General features: G+C 45.4%; 2 protein-coding genes across 3 annotated transcripts in view; one reads left to right on the forward strand and one right to left on the reverse strand.

Annotated features, from left to right (window-relative positions):
* The window catches only part of LOC146355957 (uncharacterized), a 75393-nt gene that overhangs the window by 41393 nt on the left and 13434 nt on the right, over nt 1-20566 (forward strand). The gene's annotated exons all lie outside the window — the stretch shown is intronic.
* LOC146355958 (uncharacterized) overlaps nt 1-20566 on the reverse strand; it is a 38589-nt gene that overhangs the window by 5222 nt on the left and 12801 nt on the right. Inside the window, exons 1-2 of one of the 2 annotated variants that reach the window (XM_084830923.1) lie at nt 5375-5414; nt 2295-2458 (exon numbers count right to left, since the gene is read on the reverse strand). In XM_084830923.1, coding sequence (XP_084687049.1) covers nt 2295-2415 — 121 coding nt within the window. In that variant the 5' untranslated portion in view covers nt 2416-2458; nt 5375-5414. Of the gene's footprint in view, nt 1-2294; nt 2459-5374; nt 5415-20566 lie in introns of those variants that run through there. The other variant, XM_084830922.1, reaches the window with a different exon arrangement.

A 20566-nucleotide genomic window follows, 5' to 3' on the forward strand; every position in this document is an offset into this window, starting at 1 on the left:
CGCAGTGGCCAACCACATACCTATGCAGAGCCTGGAAGCAGGGCGTGAGGGCCGTTGCCCTCTCCAGTTGCTCCCTAGCAAATGGTATTCAGAAGCACGCTGCCTCTGATCCTGCAGGTATCATTAGCATCAGCCATTATTGAGAGGCAGCGTGTTGTAGCGGTTAGACTGTTGGCCTGGGACTCAGGAGATCCGGGTTCTAGTCCCCACTCGGCCATGAAGCTCACTGGGTGACTTTGGGCCAGTTACTGACTCTCAGCCAGGCCTCACAGGGTTGTTGTGAGGATAAAAATAGAGAGGAGAAGGACCATGTTTGCCCCCTTGGGCTCCTTGGAGGAAAACGCAGGATATAAATGTAACGAACAAATAACAAACAAAACAGTGGCCCCCGCACTCATGTTCCCCAGCAACTGGTGGGATATAAATATAACAAAACAAACAAATAAAAAAATAGCCTGATCTTCCATGAAATAGTCTAATGCAGGGTTGGAGAACCTGTGACCTTCCAGATGTTGTTGGACTCCAATTCCCATCAACCTCTGCCAGCCTGGCCAATGGTAAGGGATCATAAGTCTCATAGAATAGTGGGGTTGGAAGGGCTTATGAGACCATGGAGTCCAACCCCCTGAATGCCTCCAGTGTGGGAGAGCCCACCACTTCCCTGGGTAATTGGTTCCATTGTTGTATTGCTCTAAGAGTCCTGATGTTTTTCCTGATGTTCAGCCGGAATCTGGCTTCCTCTAATTTGAGCCCATTATTCCATGTCCTGCACTCTGGGATGATGGGAGTTGGAGTCCACCAACATCTGAAAGGTCATAGGCTCCCTACCCCTGGTCTTATCCCCTTTGAAAGCCACCTGAGTCGGTGGCCCTCACATCTCGTGGCAGCAAATTCCATAATTCAGCACTGCACCGTGTGAAAAAGCATGTTAGCTGGTCTGCTGCTGAAGGGTTTTTTAATTAGTTGGGTGATTATTTCTTCTATTGTTGTATTTTTAATTGTGTTTTTAATGTATTTGTTTGAATTAAGATTTCATTGTAGAACTGTATTTTATTATTGTTAAATCCCCAAACCAATACTCATGTATTACCTTCATTAGGCCAAGCAAAAGACCACAAAAATGTGCAAGCTTCAAAATCTCCGTATCTCTTCATCAAGTAGATGATATAAAAAGCAGTTGGGGGAGGTGGAATATGGGAGAGGGGAAATTTAATCTACAAAGAGCCACGGTGCCCACAGGCACCATTTTGTATGTGCAAGCCCTGCTCGGGGGTTGTCATGTTGTGCAAACCCAAGGAGAGTGGGTTATGCGAGGGTTAAACAATCCTCGCATAACCCTAAAGCAGACCATGGGTTATACGAGGGTTGTTTAACCCTCGCATAACCCACGCTGACTAGGTTCACGCAACACAACAACCTCCAAGAGGGCACTGCATATTGAAAGTGGTGGCCACACGCACCCCGTACATGCCGCAGCATACGTGCTGTGCGAACAGCCCTACTGTCTGCATGTTCAGAGTCTCAAGATGGAATGGGAGGGGAGGGGAAGGGGCCTTTCCTGATGAAGAGATCTGGAGATCTTAAAAGCTTGCCCAGTTTTTAGTGAACTTTTGCTTGGCCTAATAAATGTATGACACTAATATAGGTTTTAGAATTTTACTTAAGGCCAACAGATAGAGCTTTGGCTATTGGGAGTTATAGAAATGAAATAAATAAATAAAATAAAACATGACTATCATTGCTTTTTCTTAGTTAACTGCCTTGACCACTGCATTTGGCAGAAAGGCAGAATAATAATAAAAAAAAAAATACACCACCACCCAGCTTTAGTTCAAAGAGCAGTAATACCAACCAGAGCAGTCTCTTTTCACCAACAGGGCAGAGGGCTGGCCTCTTCTCAAACCTTCCAAGGCTGGGCAACCACCTATCAGGGATGCTCTAACAGCAGATTTCCTGCTTTGGCATGGGTTTGGACTAGATGACCTTTGATGACTCACCCAACTCAATTGTATGACCAGAGTTTGCTTGTTTTCCTCTTCCCTCATCATACCTTTTTCCTTCGGTATTGTGTCTTTTTAGACCGTAAGCCTGATGACAGGCTTGTGCCATTTGAAAATATATGCACAGTGCCTAAAAATGTTTAGGCACATTAATAACTATGTTGATGATGATAACTCCAACAACTATTATGATTCATTATTGTTATGTGAATACAGGAAGGACTACATGAAGGTTGGAAGTTTGCAGTCTCTTGGTTTCCTAAACCTAAGTGACACCCGTGGAATTTCTCTCACCTTGGTGGTCTTCAGTTTGGCCAAAGTTCACAAGGTCATCTTCATCTTTAACTACAGTTGGGTCAAAGAGAAGATCTCCATCTCCTGCGTGGGTCTTCCACAATTGTTCCTTTTGACTCATCTCAGGTGTCTGTCTGTTTTCAAAGGAAGCTTCACCCTGGACTCTTTGGGGAAAGGTCACAAATGTTTCATCTGGCCCACTGCCTCCTTCTTTGCAGGGGAGGGGTGTCTCCTCAATGATCTTATTCACAATGTTGTTACTTGTTAAGTGGCAGACAGAATACAGTCACTAAGGAGAGTGTATTTTATTTTTAATTTACTCAGGGCGCAATCCTATGAATATAAGAACATGAGAAAAGCCCTGCTGGATCAAACCAAAGGTCCATCTAGTCCAGCATTCTATTCACACAGTGGCCAACCAACTGCCCACGAGAAACCCACAAGCAGGACATGAGTGTCACAGCACCCTCCTGCCCATGTTCCCCAGCAACTGGTGTACATAGGCATATTGCCTCTGATACTGGAGGTGGCATAGAGCCATCAGGACTAATAGTCATTGGTAGCCTTTTCCTCCAAGAATTTGTCTAACCCCCTTTTAAAGCCATTCAAATTGGTGGTCATCATTACACCTTTCTTTCTTTCTTTCCAACATTTGTATACCGCTCCACATCTAAACAGATTCCAGAGCAGCGAACCACAAGAGATAAAATTAACAAAAGATAAAAAGAATGAAACATGATATTAAAATTATTCTTTAAAAAGCAAAGTGCCAATAAAACCAAGGCTGATTAACCAAGGAAGGCTTCATGGAAAAGAACAGTTTCAAGAGGTCCATGTGGAACCACCAGAAGCATGACCTCAGTGATCAGGTAGGTTGGTAAGGGAGAAGGCGCTCTATCAGGTATCCTGGTCCCAAGTTGTTTAGGGCTTTGTACACTTAACCTTAAACCTTGTGGAAGTGGATTCCATAGTTTAACTCTGCACTGTGTGAAGAAGTCCTTCCTTTTATCTGTCCCGAGTATTCAACCAACCAGCTTTATGGGATGACCCCTTTGGGTTCTAGTACTATGGGAGAGAGAAAAATGTCTCCCTATCCACATTTTCTATGCATGTTTACACAGAAAAAAGCATGGCTGGCTGGGGAATGCTGGGAGTTGTCAGATGTTTTTCTGTCTAAACACTGCACTCTTATGGTATTTTTACCCCGCTCTTCAGCCAATAAGGCTCCCAGAGCAGCTTACAAAAATTCATAACGAGACAGCCTCTGCCCTCAGGCTCACAATCCAAAAGACGTGACACAAAAAAGGATTGGACGGGAGAAGGAAAATGTATCAGGAGTGCACGAAACTGAACTTAGCTGCCTTGAGTGCCATTTTTGGTGGAAAGGTAGGATGTCAATTACATATATTTTGTTAGTTTATTATGTATGTGCCCAGTAGTCTGTGTGTTCTGGTTATCATTAACTGTGATTTATTGGCATTAGAGCCTCAGAAAGGGGAGATTTGGGTTCAAGCCCCTAATCAGCCATGAAACCTACTGGATGGCCTTGGGCTAGAATCAGACTAGCCTACCTCACAGGGATGTTGGGAGGAAAATGGGACAATCCCATGTACTGCTCTAATCTGCCTGAAGGGGAAGGGTGGTAAATAAACTGAATAACAGTGTAGTTGCTGAGTGAGACTGATCCAGGGACCCAAAGTCCTCTGTTTAAATCTGGTTTCCATAAGGAGCTCACTAGCCTCTCTTTTTTTTCTCAGCTTCAGTTTGTTCCCAAACTGCAAGAGAGAGATAATAATAATAATTCCACTTCACAAGGTTGTTGTAAGGATTACAGATAACAGCCTGGTTTACACGTAAAGACAACCCACCACTTGCATCACCAGGCCAGCCATCTTGTATCGCATACTAAAAATGATTTTGTCAGGAATGGCGCTCCCTTCCCCCTCACCTCTGTCACCAGATCTTATCATCTGTGTTAGGGCTCAAGGCCTGTGGTATCGGATTTTAATCCCAGGAGTGAAAGATATGAAGCAACACTAGATCGAAGCACCTTGAAGCAGCTGCAGAATATATTTTGCTGTGTCCAACATGGCAGAAATTTGGGGGAAAGGCTTTTTAGACTTTGCTGAGGCTCAGGTGCTGGGGCTCAAGGCTGGTCAGGGATGATGTGAGCTGTAGTCCAACATCACTGGGATGGGGAACGCTGCTCTAGCCACTGACCCAAAGAACAAGAACCAAGCAGCTCCTCCTTTCAGTTCTCTTAGCTTGCCAAATTCTTGCCAGGAAAGCCCTCTGGGAAGAAGGATGCCTTTTTAAAACACCACCTGTCATTTTTCATAAGCCCCTGTATACTACCAGCTGGTTCACTGGGTGTAACTCTGTGCAGCTCAAAAGCCTCCATCCAGCATTTTAAACAGTAGTTGGCCGAACTAAATGTAAGCTAGTTACATAGGATTGCCAACTTTTAACCAGCCTCTGTACCTCCACCTTTAACAGCAGCTTGCTTCACACAGGAATTAAGAAATGCAGGAGACCGCTGTGTGATGAAAAAGCTTTCTTTGTCAGATCCGGCAGATCGAGTGACGTTACAAGGCACTGCATCAAGGGCTACTTGAAAAGCTGGCAACCCTAGACTGTTGCCAGTTCACAGAACTTGGATAGGGTTGGCAACTTTAGAACCAGCCTGTGCAGCTGTCCTTTTACCAGCTGTCTGATCCGCAGCCATTAGCAGAAGAACACATCTCACTCCCATGCCGTGAAAAGCTTCACCTGCTGATTACTGCAGAGCAAAACTTCTTTTCAAAAGGGTCAATGCTAATTAGGAAAAAAGCGCACTAAGCATAGGTTGGTGCTATTTTTTTTTCTTGGTCAGTTGGCAACACTGGATATGAAGCATGGACTTCTGGTTTCCTTGGTTTTAACTAATCTGTACAGAAGGACCTTGAATTATTTATATGCATTCTCTCCCCCCCCCCTTTGCATACGGTGTTCCCCTCCAGCCATCTCTTTCCTCCAGTTTCTTTCTCTTCCTTCCTCTGGACTCCATTTTCCCTTTGTCTAAAGGCTCCTTCCCAACTCACCTCTCTCCCTGCAGGAATGCAAAAGCCAGTTTGTCCCCCCCCCCCCAGCAGGAAGGGGCAGGAGCTACACTGATTCAATTCCCCCTTTCTCAGATTTCTTTGCCTCTCTAGGAGCAAGCTCTTGGTCACGTTAACTCTTAAGTGTCTGAAGACAACAACAACAACAAAGTTTAACATGGATCTTGAAATACAGGGTCCCAGCACCCTCCAACCTTGACGAACTGTGTCAGTGTTGGACCGAGTCCGATGGAGGGTGACCAGGACGCGGTGGGGGGAGTTTCTGGAAAATAAGTCCTATGAGGAATGGTTGAAAGAGTTGGGTACAAAATTATGCATAGTGTGGAGAATGTGGGCAGGGGGACATTTTTCTCCCTCTCTCATAATACTTGAACCCAAAGGGGTTACACCATGAAGCTGATTGGTGAGGGGTTCAGGACAGATAAAAAGAAGTCCTTCTTCACACAGCAGCGCAGAGTTAAGCTATGTAATTCACGACCACAATATGTGGCTACAACCACCAATTTGGACGGCTGTAAAAGGGGACTGGACAAAGGATGGAGACTATCAATGGCTACTATGCATGATGGTATTTGCTACCTCCAATACCAGAGGCAGAATGCTTGTTGTTGTGATCCACCCAGAGAGCTTTGGCTCTTGGGCAGTATAAATATGTAATAGATAAATAAAATATATACAGCAGTTCCTGGGGAACATGGGTGGAAGGGTGGTGTTGCACTGTGGGTTTCCCATGGGCAGCCACTGTGTGACCAGAATGCTGGACTAGATGGACCTTCGTCTGATCCAGCAGGGCTCTTCTTATATTCTTATGGTATGTTTAGCCTGGAGAAAAGATGATTAAGGGGCGACATGAGAGCAGTCTTTAAATATCTGAAAGGCTGTCATGCAGAAGATGTAGCAGACTTGTTCTCTATTGCTCCTCCAGAGAGCAGGACGAGAACCAATGGGTGGGAATCACAGGGAAGGAGATTTCAGCTAAACATTAGGAGAAAAGTCCTAGCAGTACACAGCATTGGGCAGTGGAGCAGGCAGCCTGGGGGGGGGGGTCTTCTTTGCTGGAGGTGTTTAAGCAGAGGCTGGACAGCCATCTGTCAAGGATGCTGCAGCTGCATCGTACACTGCAGAGCCTGCATTGAGCAGGGGGTGGACTAGATGATCTCCAAGATCCCTTCCAACTCTTTGTTTCTATGATTTAATATATGAAAATAAGGACAAACTTGTAATATCCCTCTTCTCATCAAGAGTTACATTGCTGAAGGTTATACTCTTTTTTCCTCTGTTGACTTGTAAGCCAAGGGAACAATGGTTCTTTGAGTTAAAGATATATTGATAAAATGGAATTTCACCACCATCTGTTATCAACAGTCAAAATATCCTTCAGGGTTGTGGTGATGTGGGAAATGTCAGGCTTCAAGTCACAGCACATTAATGTTCATGCGCAAGTGGCAGTCGAGAAAAGATGCTTCCACCCACCCATTCATTTAGAAGTTTAACTGCTTGAGACCCTGAAACGGCAGGGCTCATCTTGTATCTTTCCTTGTTGTGTAGAAGTGATGAAAGTGGAAGCTGCCAAAATTCTACAAGAGTGTTGGAACTCAGGAGATCCAGGTTCTAGTCCCCGCTTGGCCATAAAGCTCAGTGGGTGACTTAGGGCCAGTCACTGTCTCTCAGCCTAACCTACCTCACAGGGTTGTTGTGAGGATAAAATGGAAAGGAGGAGGCCTATGTACACTGTCTTGGGCTTCTAGGAAGAAAAGACAAGATATAAATGTAACAAATAAATAACCTACCTCACAGGTTGTGAGGGATATAGTAAAAATTTTGTGAGGGATAAAATAAAATTAACTCTGTTAGGGTGGAATCCTATGCATGTTTAGACAGAAAAAAAAGACCTATAGCTCCCAGCATTCCCCAGGCAGCCATGCTGGCGGAGGAATGCTGGGAGTTGTAGGTCTTTTTTTCTGTCTAAACATGCATAGGATTGCACCCCTAATAAGGTAATTATCGCTGTCTGTACTTTCTGCATTTTAATTCGCACTGACTTCACTTTTTAAAATCCCCACCATCACGTCTAATATACCTGTAACTCAGCATATCACTTCATGCGCCTGATGAAGTGGATTCCAATAAATGAAAGCTTATGCCAAACTAAATTATTAGTCTTTAGGGTGCCACAATGAATGTTGTCATTCAGGACAGGCACCAGAAAACAGTCCCTAGTCAATAGGGGTATGTGGGGAAACACTGCCCAGGACTATAGCCACTCACACTACACCCATGGTAAATAAATTGAGGCAGTTATCCTATGCATTCTTTCTGGGGAGTAAATCCCATTAAAGTCAATGGTGCTTACTTTTATTTATCTAAACTATTTCTTGCCCATCTTTCAGGGCAGAAACTCTCCCAAGGCGGTGTACAACAATAAACACATAAAACCAATACAATATTGAAAGCAATAAAAACAAAATAAAACAGCAAGAACACAATAAAACAGCAAAAGAAACCAGCAACAAACCTAGCAATAAAAATAGCAACAAACAGCAATCATATCCAGAGAAGGCCAGAGTAAAATAGCACGTTTTCTAGACCTTCTTAAAAGCCTGCAGTGATGGAGCATGGCGGACCCCCGCCGGCAACTTATTCCTGAAGTGTGGGAGCCACTGCAGAAAAGGCCCCCTCACATGTGGTCATCCACCTAACTGCTCTCACAGGTGGACAAACAAAAAGTGCCTCTCTTGCTGATCTTAAGGTGCTGGCAGGCTGATATGGGTGAAGGCGGTCCTTCAAATAATTTGGTCCCAAACCATTTAAGGCCTTAAAGGTCAAGACTATCACTTTAAATTGGGCTTGGAAATACACCATAACCAGTGCAGCTGGTGCAGTATAGGCGGTATATGATCAAATCACCTCACCCCTACCAACACTCGGGTGGCCGCATTCTGCACCAGCTGCAGTTTCTGAACTGTCTTCAAAGTTTCCCCCTTGTACAGCGCTTGGATAACAGGCAAAGTCCGTCCTCTCCAGATAGGGCAGCAGCTGGCGTACCAGTCTAACCTAGTAAATCACCCTTCTAGGCACTCCCGCCACAATGGCTTCCCCAGTTAGCAGAGTCCAGGTCTACCTCTGAGTAGCCATGTATGGGATTAAACTGTACATGTCTCTCCCAGGGCACCACTTACACCTCAGCGTGAACTGCAAAGGAGAATAAAAGGAGCTTCCTCAGAAAGGGCTCCCTGCCCTTTCAGTAACCATCTATTGTTATGGAATCTTGCTAAAAGGTTGTAGGAGCAAAGCTGATTTGCATAGGGTTGGGGGGGGGAATAGTATTCCTGCTAATTGGAGAAATAGGGAGATCCTTTTATGTTTGCAAAGGATGGTTAGAGTTTATATCCTCTATTTCCTTAGGATTTCTTTTGTGAAGGGCTGTTTGAGTGGCCCATTCAAAGTCTGCAACCCCCACCCCATTTTGGGCTTTTCACATTGCATTCTTTTCCTCTGAGGTAAAAGATCACCCTTCCCAAACTTGCAAACCAGGAATATCCCTAGGGGATACTCCTGGATGAGCTGTAGGAGGCCTGAATTTTTTTAGCCCTGTTGTCAGCTACAGCGGCCCTGTGGCAGGGTCAGTCTCCTGAACTTGGTCTAACAGCCAGCTGAGAAGGCAACGGTGGCATCGCCAGGACCCCCCCTTTGTTTCTTGGGAGAAAAAGGACTTTGAGGGCAAAGGTTTCAGAGAGGGCCAAGTTCCCATCAGGACCATCGTAAGGTCCATATTTTAGAGCAGGGAGTGTAGCCAGGAGTGATCATGGAGAAGCAAAACCTTGCTGCCTCTGAGCTAGAACAGGGGGCAGGAAAAGGCCCCTTGGGGATTTGCCTTGGACCCGTGACGGAGCACCCAGGATCATCGACAACTAGGCAAGAGGCCAAATTGGAACCATTGGAGGGGCCACACCAAAGCTGGGTAACCCAATGGCAGGAGTTCCTGAAGGTGTTGGATTCCCTTCATGTGGGATGGGGAAAACCACAGCCAGCAGAGCCATTGGGCGATACCAAGGCCTTTCTGGCCTCCTTCGAGCAAGTAGCCGAAGCCTTCCGGTGGCCTAGAGAGGAGTGGGCGGCCCGGCTCCTTCCTGCTCTGAGTGGAGAAGCCAAACAGGCCGTTAGCGGCCTAGGAGCTGGAGATAGAGAGGATTATGGGAAAGTGAAGGCCACCATCTTGCGATGGGAAGCTATCAAAACAGAGGTGCAGCGCCAGCAGTTCAGGCAGTTCCCCTTCCAGGAACTTGAGGATCCACGAAAGGTTTACAGCCAGCTCCAAGAGCTTTGTCATCAATGGTTGAAGCCGGAGAGACACACCAAGGAGCAGATCCTGGAGCAGCTGATCCTGGAGCAGATCTTGACCATCCTGCCACCGGAAATCCAAGTCAGGGTACAGGAATGCAGCCCAGAGGATGGCATCCAGACAGTGGCCCTGACAGAGGATTTCCTGATGAGCCATCAAGAGGCTGAGACAGGGAAATGGCAGGTGAGTATTTTCATCCTTAATTTTCAGTGCCCGTATCAGGTAATTGATCAAACGTGAGCCAACAAATCAGCAGAGCTGCTAGCTTGGGTTATCAGAAATAGCAAATATTTAACACTGAGCTAAGGCCAGCAGTGTGGGAGGTGCTGCACAAGAGAGACACAGGCCTAGTTTCGATGTATCGTTCCCAGTCCAAAAAAGTATACTTTGTTGGAACAGGAGTGAGTGAGGAGCTCAACCAGCCCTACTCTTGGGCATCCGCTGGAATTTTTCCAGTGGGTGGGGGCAAAGTTGCAAAACAGTTTGGGGCTGTAATTTATGCACATAGCACACGCTGCCACAACAGACCTGTGCACTTTCCATGTGTGTGCTCTTTGTTGCTTAACATCACATTCCATGACATTGAGAAGCCTACACAGAGTAGTAGAAGGTCCTGGGAAATGAACAGCACTAATGCAGAAGAGTGTTCTATTCAAGAAGCATCATGAACTCCAACAAAACTTTATTTGGAGTGAGGCATAACACAGACACACACCCCACCTAGGAAGAGACACCCCTCCAATGCCATTTTATGGCATTACTGCTCTTATCATAACATGGACAACTTCACATGACTCGTCCTAGAATGATTTCCTTCATCTTGGAAACGTTGGTGAACTCTCTCTAGAACAGTCTTCCTCAACCTGGTGCTCCCCAGATGTTTTGGACTGCAACCTCAGCATCCCATGCCATTGGCCATGGTGATTGGGGCTGAAGTCCGAAATGTCTGAAGGGTACAGGGGCGGGGGGGGGGGGAGGCAGCTCTAGAGAGAGGCAGTGGCCTCTGTGCAGAGAGTCTTTAGCTGTAGGAGAAGAGTCTGCTTGATCAGGTTTCAAGGACCTAGAGGAGCCTGGACGACCCACTTTACTGTTCACACTGTTATCAGCCACTTTTCCCATCAGCGAACAATACAACTTCTGCATTGCTTGAATTTTGAACTGCAGCTATGTTCTTTTGGAATTTCGTAATTTTCTTTGAATGGTAGATTTCCTGCATGGCTGCTCATTCTTAGAAAGCCCTGCTAGCATCAGAAAACAGGTCCTCAATTTCTGGCAGATGTGGTGACTGAGCAGCAAGACGGGCTGGGCACCAGGCTAGAGCCTCTGGGACAGTTGTATACCAGGTCTACTCCTCTGTTGTTTCTCAGTGGATAGACCTGGTGTCCAGACAATGTCTTCCCACCCACAGCTGAAACCCGCACTTCTTTCTATGCCCCCCTTCACCCTTGGTTTAAGGGCACAGTTAATATTAGGGTGGGGTGAACTGCTCAGCTTGCAGTCCACTGCTAGGCCCTGCTGTACAGGCAACGCACAATAGAGTCAGGTGCGTTCACAGGAGGTTTATTTCTACAACACATGACAAAACACCATGGAGCTACATGGCACACTGCCTCAGCTCCAAGGCCACACTAAGAGAGAGATTAGAGAGGTTCCACGTGGGCCTCCTGCAAGAGCTAAAAATGTCAGGTTCTCTTAAGACACAATCCTATGCATGTTTAGACAGAGAAAAGGCCTAGAACTCCCAGAGTTGTAGGTCTTTTCTCTGTCTAAACATGCATAGGATTGCGCCCTTAAAGCAACAACCCATTCTAGCCCTTAATAAATTGCACTGCTGCTACAATAAATTTCACAGCCCCATCTACATTTCCCTAAAACACTAACACTGGACTACACTGCAGAGTTGTTATATGCTACTTAAACACACACACCCTCCTAAACATAGGAATATTAACACTTGGCTACTTTGCAGGGCTTGTGTAACCCACACTTTCTCAGCCACAGCCCTGCCTCCTGCTATATGGGTATAATAATGATGAACTTTATCTCCATACATTGTCATTTTTAAATGCTTATAAACTCAGAAAAAAATATTAACGAGAACTGGAAAGATCATGAACGCCTGTCTTTTCTGCTCCCTTTTGTTTTTTGTAGACATACTACTGTCCAAACCCAGCTACAGGAAACTCCTGGATTTCTAAATTGTTTTTTTTATGAGGCTGCGATTACTTCCTAACAGGGAAGGCCCCCAAACCCAGAAGGATGAACACATCTGGACAGTGTGTTAACCATTGCTGTGACTTCATTCATTAGCTAAAAACACTAAAAGAGAGCCAGTGTGGTGTAGTGGCTAGAGTGTTGGACTGGGAGTCAAGAGATTGGGGTTCTAGTCCCCATTCGGCCATGGAAGCTCACTGGGTGACTTTGGGCCAGTCACTGCCTCTCAGCCCAACCTACCTCACAGGGTTGTTGTTGTGAGGATAAAATAGATAGGAGGAAGATTATGTACACCACCTCGGGCGCCTGAAAGAGGAAAAAAGGCGGGATATAAATGTAATAAATAAATAAATAATAAAAGGTGGGAGCTGACTAGTTTCTCACAAAATGAATAAGCAGAATACTGGCTGCACATTTTGCCTCCTATCTCAAATTCTGCAAGAGGTAGAGACTTGCTTTTTAAAAGAAATGAAAGCTGGGAATCTGGAGAATAGCATGGATTAAATGTGGAATGGCTAGCCTCATAATGTGACTGTTAGTTATCTATCTCTTTCCCTTATGTTCTTTTTCAACAATTTCCCAGCCTTTGGGAGTGAAAGCATAGGGTTTTATGCTGCTTTCACATACCACCTTTAACAGCCCAATCCTATGCATGTGGGGGGGGGGGTTAAGCCACAAGAAGCCAGTATGCATAGGGAGTGAATTTTCCCTTGTGATTCTGGCACTAGCAGGGATTGTTCTTTCAAGCAACCCCCCCCCCTTCCCAGATGGGCGAAGTTCCTGTGTTCTCCCTCCACCTCACCTCACCTGTGGGCTAGAAAACCACTCATTGGTTCACTTCAAATTAAAGTTAACTCAGCCAGGGGCCTGTGCCAAGTGGAACGGGAGGGGAAGTCAGTGATTTCCATAGTCACAGTCAGAGAGGGTTGCTTTCCAAAGCAGGTGCTCCCACCCGATACCAGAAAGCTGGCCTCACTGCCCCTTCTAGGTCCAAACCTTTGCATTGCAGCCACTCTCAACTGAGCTCCATAGAATCTCCACCCCAGGTTTAATTTGCTGACCTCAGCTGGCTGGGCCTCACCTGCCCATGTTGCAAAGAACTGAAGACTAGAGGTAGCTGCGGGGCAGGTGTGCACAGGCGCGAATCTCAGAATGGAGCTACTTTGGTGTGGGGGAGCCTGGTTATGCTGCTGCCTGCAGCTATTGCTTTGCTTTACATGAGGCCGGTGCTCCTGCGGCATAAGTTAAATTCGAGGGCACCCCCCCCCCTGTGTTTAATACGTGTTTAATAAGACAGGAATGACCTCCTGTCCTGTCCTGAGCCTTGCCCATGTGGCTGGAAACTGAAAGTGGGGATAGATGGAGCTGGTGCAGCACTGCAGCTGATGTTGCTGCCCTCAGAATGATGTCATGACTGGAATCAAGGGGGAGCAAATGCCCCTATAAGCAAAGCCTTGTAGGCCCCTTCCAACCCTACTATTCTAAGCGAGTGCCCATGAAGCCAGGACATCTCTACAGTACACATGAAGGAAGGGGAGCGGGGGAAACCACGCTGGCTCCAGCTCTGAGGAGAGCCTGAACAACATGAGCTCTGGTGGGCCCCTTCCATATCTGGCAGACCTCCCTCAGGCTTGCTTAATGGTTTCGGGCACCGAGGAGTGCTACAAGCAGCACCAGGTGGCTTAATCCAGCCACCATTAAAGTTTCCAACAATCCCCCCGAATTATACTACATCAGGGGCATTGTGGGAAACTAATATCGCAGCTCAATCCCAGTGCTGTGCTGCCCATTTTGTCGATGGTTAGCTCTCTGATTTTCAGTGTTTTAACTAGGATGGTTTTTATTTGTTCATTGTAAACATTTTTTAAGGGAGACTTTTGTATTCTGATGTTCCATGTTTTAACTGTGGACATTTTGTATTCTAAACGTTGATGTTGTAAACCACTTCAAGGTGTCTTTTTTTATACACAGGAAAGTGGTCTATACATCAATCAAAATAAATAGATGCCGCTACTCGCTCACAGGCCAGCCTGCTCAAAGCACTGGACCAGAGAGATTTTCAGAGAGAGAGAGAGAATGAAGGGCCCTGGGAAAGTGTCAGCAGTAGCACCTACCAGGGGATTCTTAGCCCAGGGCCAGGAATAAGAGTTTGAACTCATTGCTTGTTTCCATAGTTTATTGGATCCGGAATGTTGCATCTGAACCTGGCCAAGAGCAGGCAGGGGTGACTCAAGAAAAATTAGTTTGGGGAAGAAATGGGGGCAAAGACTATTATTAGGAAAGCAAGGATAAATCCATGCTTTATTTCTTCATCTATTTGTCTCTCGAAATGTTTTCAAATTGCCCTTCCTCCTCCTGAAAAGCAGGGTGGTGTAATCGCACCAAATAAAATACAGGAAGCAATCTACATAATAAAAATCCGTTTTAAGGGCAGCTGAATAGATAAGACCATAACTGTGACTGAAAGCCCTAGTGGTGAGAAATTTCCTAAATGCTTTCAAAGATAGCTTGATGGCCTTTTGTTTGTCTGACAGCCAATTCAAGCAGGAGGGAGCTGGAAATACAAAGGTTGCACAAGACAGGGGCGGCAGTTAACCTTTTCACCTCTTGCCTTTTATCCGCTCCAGCGACCCCGCCCCCACTAAAATGCATGCCCCAAACCCAAATGGCAGGCAGGGAATGGGTTAACTCTTCACACACACATATACACACAGGTCTGTCAGCTATTATTTATATTATTATTATTATTATTATTATTATTATTATTTACTACTACTACTACTACAACATTTCTAGCTGCCTGTTTTCCTCGTGCAAGGAACCCCAGGCAGCTCACATGGTCCTCCACCTCTCCGTGTTATCCTCACAACAACTCTGTGAGGTAGGTTAGGCTGAGAGTTAGTGACTGGCCCAAAATCACCCGCTGAGCTTCATGGCCGAGTGGGGACTAGAACCTGGATCTCTGCAGGCCCAGTCCAATGCTTTAACCACACCACTACACTGTCTCTCATGGGATGGGATTTTAAGAATCAATGGGCTGTATCTAGTGTTTGTCCTACTTAGAGTAGACCCAATGACCAACTTATGTTCCATGCATTTCAATGGGTCTACTTTTAAGTAGGATTAACTTTGGATACAACCTAGTGCTGCATTGGGGGGCACAGGGTGGTGGATGGATCCACCAGAATGGAGTGATGTTTAAAGGGCCCTTCTTGGTCCCTGGTCGAAAGCAGGAGGGGACAACTGGCGGCGTTCCAGATGTGGTTGGACTCCAGCTCCCATCAACCTCAGCCAGCATGGCCAGTGGTCAGGGATGCTGAGAGTCCTAGTGCAACAACACCTGCAGTGTCACAGGTTCCCTCATGGCTACTCTAAAGTATATCAAGCCCAGATAGGCCTCTGGCATGTAAGCTGGTCTGTTGCTGAAGGGCTGTTTAATTGGTTGGTGCTATTTCTTTCATTGTTGTGTTTTTAATTGTATTTTAATGTATTTGTTTTTATGCTATGTTTTAATTAAGATTTTCTTTTTAATCTGGATTTTATGATTAGCCACCTTCTTGAGTGCCTTTTCTTTTTGGCGGAAAGGCAGGGTATAAATAAAATTAGAAAGTGGATACAGTTATCTAGGCTTCATAGGGCTGCAGGGCCACTAGACCAGTCCTTCTGCGTTAACACTGAATGCTTCAAGCTCGCTCCCCCTGGCCTGACTGGGGTGTTAATGGCTGTTTCAGGTACCATTTCAGGAGGTGGCTGTGAAAGTTGAGGAGGCCCCGCTGGACACCACTTGGAGACAGAATGATATAAAGGCTGAACAGAAGGACAATGAGGGTCTCATTCCAATCAGTAAGGATCAATTAAGTTATTATTAATAGTAACATTGTAATGGAGTATTAGAGCATTAAAAGTGTTTCACAGATATTATTTTAGTAATCCTTACAACACTCCTGTAAGGTAGGTCAGCTTTTATTATTAAATCCCTCGCTCTCCTCCCCTCACCCCACAAGTCCCTTTTTCTTCTAAGGACTTCAGGGCAGGATATGTGGTGTTCCCTCCCCTCTTCCGTTTCTCCTCACAACAATCTTATGAGGGAATTTCCAGAGAGGTCGCTGCATTCATCTGCACCTGCATTCAACTAAGAGTCTCGTGGCACCTTAAACACCAACACATTTATTATGGCATAAGCTTTTGTGGGCAACAAAACATCTGGGTTCATCAGATACATGAGGGAAGTTATAGAGAAGTTAGGTTGAAAGTCAGTCACCAGTTCGCACATCGTGACTACCCATGGGTTGTTTAAACCATGGGTAGTCGTGACTGTGTGTCAGTGAACAAGCATGCTGGCTCCTGATCACTCGTCCACTTCCACTTGGCTAGACAACCCAGGAACACCCCGTTCTTCGGTTATTTGCTATTACATCTGAACGCAGAACTCTGGGTTGTTGAAGAGAAAAGAACCCAGAGTTTTAACCCAACAACAAACCATGGGTTAAAACTCTGGGTTGTTTCTCCTTCAATGACCCAAAGTTCAGACATCATAGCAAACAGCCCACTCTGCCATGACGTTCATTGGCTGATCTCATGCCGTAATCTCTCAGCCTGACCTACTTCACAGGGTTGTTGTGAGGAAAAAAGGGGGGGGGGAGCCATGTATGCTGCCTTCAACTCCTTGGAGGAAAGGCAGGGTATAAATGTAACCTATCATAAGAGAGGATGTGTGTCTCAGTGCCGTAGTGCCAAGGCCGTGAAACCTAGGCACCTGAAACTTGGCATGCACACTAAGGGGCTCTTAGGGGTGTGCACCTCAGAGTTATTTTGTTTAATTTTAATTGATTTTAATGTGTCCATGTGGGGGGTGACTAGGGGCAGACTTCCCTAAGTAGTACATACCTTTGCATCTGATAAAGTTTGAACCCCTGCGAGTTTAATAGTCCGAGAGACAGAGTTATGTGGAGAGCCACTGTGGTGTAGTGGTTAGAATGTTGCACTGGGACTCAGGTGCTCCAGGTTCTAGTCCCCACTCGGCCATGAAGCTCACTGGGTGATTTTGGGCCAGTCACTGGCTCTCAGCCTAACCCACCTCACAGAGTTATTGTGAGGATAAAATGCAAAAGAGGAGGAGCATGTCACCTCCCTCAGGTTCCTTGCAAGAGGAAAAAAGGCAGGATATAAATATAATATAAATAATTTTTTAAAATGGCTTCTCGCTCTCCCCTACTGTGGGGCAGCACCCCGTCAGGAGAACAGAGTGAACAGGCCCCTCAGGGGGGCTATAGCAGTGCATCATGGCAGGGGCTGTGCCTAGGGATGCCAGCAAGCGTGGCTTCACTCAGAAGGGGCAGGCACAATGTGTCCAACCCTGACAGCTGTGTAGGTTTGTTTGAAGGCTTCACTGTATCAGAGCTTTCCTATATGAGGCATTTATTGTGTGCTCATCATACCGTACTCACGGTTATTTATGGGTTACGACATCATGACCCTCCATTTTCACTTCTGTTCTTTAAGAGCACTTCCCCAGGTTTCTTTTAGAGTGGGGGAAATGGAGTATTGAGGTTTTCTATATGATGCTATATATCTACTGTATCTACTTCCAGTTTTGTAGCAGAACTGTGTTCTGAGCACTTCATGAAGAGTGTTTCCTTTCCTGCTTTTCCACTAAATAACCTCTATATGGCACTGTGGTATAGCAGAATAGTGCATTTACACAAGTGGGAAAAGCATTTTTTCTGTTTTCACAAATAATACCACATTTTCCCTGCTCTAAAAAAACTCACTGAAAGTGTTGTTTAAAAACAGATGCAAAACTGGAGGGTCATGATATCGTCTAAAGTATCTGTAAACAACTGTGAGTAGGGAATGACAAGCACACAATAAGTGCCTCCTTTAGAAAATCTCATTATTTGTGAAAGCAAAAGAAAATGTATTTTCCTACTTGTGTAATTGCACTATTCTGCTATAGCACAGTGCCCTCTACAGGTTATGTAGCAAAAAAGCAAGAAAGGAAAAGCTCTTTGTGTAGAGCTCCGATCTCAATTTTGAAAGTAGATGCTCCAGATTAACGGCCTCGTGTAGAAAAGCTCTCAAACCAAGGGCTGCTCCAACCTGTGCAAAACAAGATCCCTTCTCTAGTAAAGAAGTAAAACTGTCCAGTTCCCAGATTGGTCAAGGGGGGGTGGCCCTAGGGAGGCCTTGCTCTTCATTCCACTGCCACTGTAGTTGCAGTGTAGTTCCACTATCCACTGTAGCACCAATGGTACAATGAGTTCTACATGTGGATCCCGTTCCATGTGAGATCCCTATCATGGGAACATCAAAAGAAGAAGCCCTGCTGGATCAAACCAAAGGCTTATCTAGTCCACCATCCTGATTCCCACAGTGGCCAACTAGATGCCCCTTGGGAAGCCCACCAGCAGGATGTGAGTGCGATACTACTCAAGTTTCTAAGCAACTGGTATTCCGAGGCATACTTGCCTCTGATTCTGGAGGTAACATATATAGCCATCGTGACTAGTGGCCGTTGATTGCCCCCAAGAGTGAAAACAACTTTGTTCAAATGTGAGACAGGGTCTTTTTTGTGGCAGCACCCCAGTTCTGAAATCCCAGCAAGACTAGCCCCATCCCTGATGGCGTTTAGGCAGGCAATGAAAACACTAATTCTGCATGGCTTTTCGTGGTTTCTGAAATAAAGCTTTGAACTCCACTGTTTTACATTTAATTTTAAGGACACTTTGCCCAAGGGCCTCCCAAAATCTGAAGCCAGCACTGGCTGCATTAATCTGTGGGTCTCAGTAAGTGAGCAAAGGAGCCAATGAATGGCGTATTGTCTCTATGGGGATCCACATTGTAAAAACTTGTGTTAGATGATTGCAAGCAAGAAGAACTATGGTGGGGGAGTGATTTATATGCTATAAATATATGTATAGATATTGGAGTTATGGCTTTACTTGTGGGATAGAATTGTGGTGAGTTGATGGCTAAATTGTACTTCCCCTTCCCAATTTCTAAAAATCACTTCTCCTCCTTCTGTCCCCCTCACAGCAGCAGATGGAATAACAGCTCACTCCAGTTTGGCACTTTTTCTCTCTGAGGGGCAGGAAATGGCTGATGCTGGCTTGACTGAGAGACATGAAGTTCTGGTGAGAAAATTTGCCGTATTTAGGGTTCAGTCCTATCAGAGCTGCCCTTGATACTTGTAAGCCTCTGAACTCAGAGGCTTATGGATAGCCATTGCAGAGCGGGAGGCACAATGGAGGCAATCTCCACCTCGCCTTCTGCTCTGCAGTTTAGCTAAATGGGCTTTTTCAGCCATCTACAGAGGGGGGGAGAGGGAAAGACACTGGGGAGGCCCGAGGTTTCTTCATACAGCGTCACCCTGGTCCCATCCCTGTTTCCCTTCTCTCCAAGGTTGCCTTTGGGACTTCGGAGAGGTAACCGGCACGGTTCCCTCCGTGATGCCGGGGAGGGTGAGGGTGCAGGGAGCTCGTACTCCTGGGTCTGAGGTCAGGGCACTGTTACCGACCTCGGATCCAGGAATCCAAATTATCCTATGGCCCCCATATGCTGTCTCCCTCTATGTATTATATTTTTGTCCCATATTATATTTTGTCCCATATTATATTGTATTTTGCCCCATTATATTTCTTTCCCCCCCCCTCAAAATTATCCTGTGAGGTAGGTTTGCATGTGTGTGGCATATTTTGTCCCATGTTATATTATATTTTGTCCCATTGTATTTCTTTTTTCTCCCCCTCAAAATTGTCCTGTGAGGTAGATTTGCATGTGTGTGGTATATGCTCTGGTTCAGAGGTTCTTTCAAAATACATTACCAGTATGCAGGCTGCCCTGGGCTACCTGATTAACCACACATATTTAAAACCCTCACCAAACCAGATACCATCATAGCACAGGCTTAATACTTTACTCTCAATATGGGTGATACAGAATTCTTATTTCTAAGAAACACTCTCTCAGACAAGATTTGTCTTTTCGTCTTTAACTACAAAAGTATCAGCATAACAGTATGAAATGCAAAAGCTTATGTATGCATACATTCAAACACATGAAAAACCCAGCATCATTCTAAACAAGGCTTCTAAGCAGAGTCAAATAGAATTGCTAGTTCTCAGTGAGAACCAATATCAAGCTCATCAGGCTTATTCTACAGGCAAATGCATCAGGGGAGCTGATCCAAGAGGGCAGCTCCTGCTGTCCTGTGTACAGAGTCTCTTTTATATGCTTTTTGGATGCTATAAAACATGTTAAAACTATTTTTCCTACTTGTTTATGTTACTTATCTAACAATTCTAGGGATGCACTTCTACCCTAAATCTTTGTCTAAATAAGATTATTACATTTTAACGCATCTTATCAAGATAAATGACCATAAAAACTTCTTATACAAACATTTTAGCCTGCCTTGACATGTTACAGATGTGTTTGTGACACAAAATGTTTCCTTGATTGCATCCTGTCTTCTGAGCTTGTTTTGTTTTCACATCCATTGCATTTTACGAATTGGGATGAGCTTTCTGGTTAATTTATTTATGGCCTGCCTGGCTTTGTTATGAAGCTAATTGTTTTAGAGTACCCTTTTTGCAATGCTGATTTACGGTGCAGAGGCC

The sequence above is a fragment of the Heloderma suspectum genome, chromosome 2, assembly GCF_057233095.1.
Source record: "Heloderma suspectum isolate Gila_16-S chromosome 2, 16-S_ref, whole genome shotgun sequence".
In the NCBI taxonomy this organism is placed as follows: Eukaryota; Metazoa; Chordata; class Lepidosauria; order Squamata; family Helodermatidae; genus Heloderma; species Heloderma suspectum.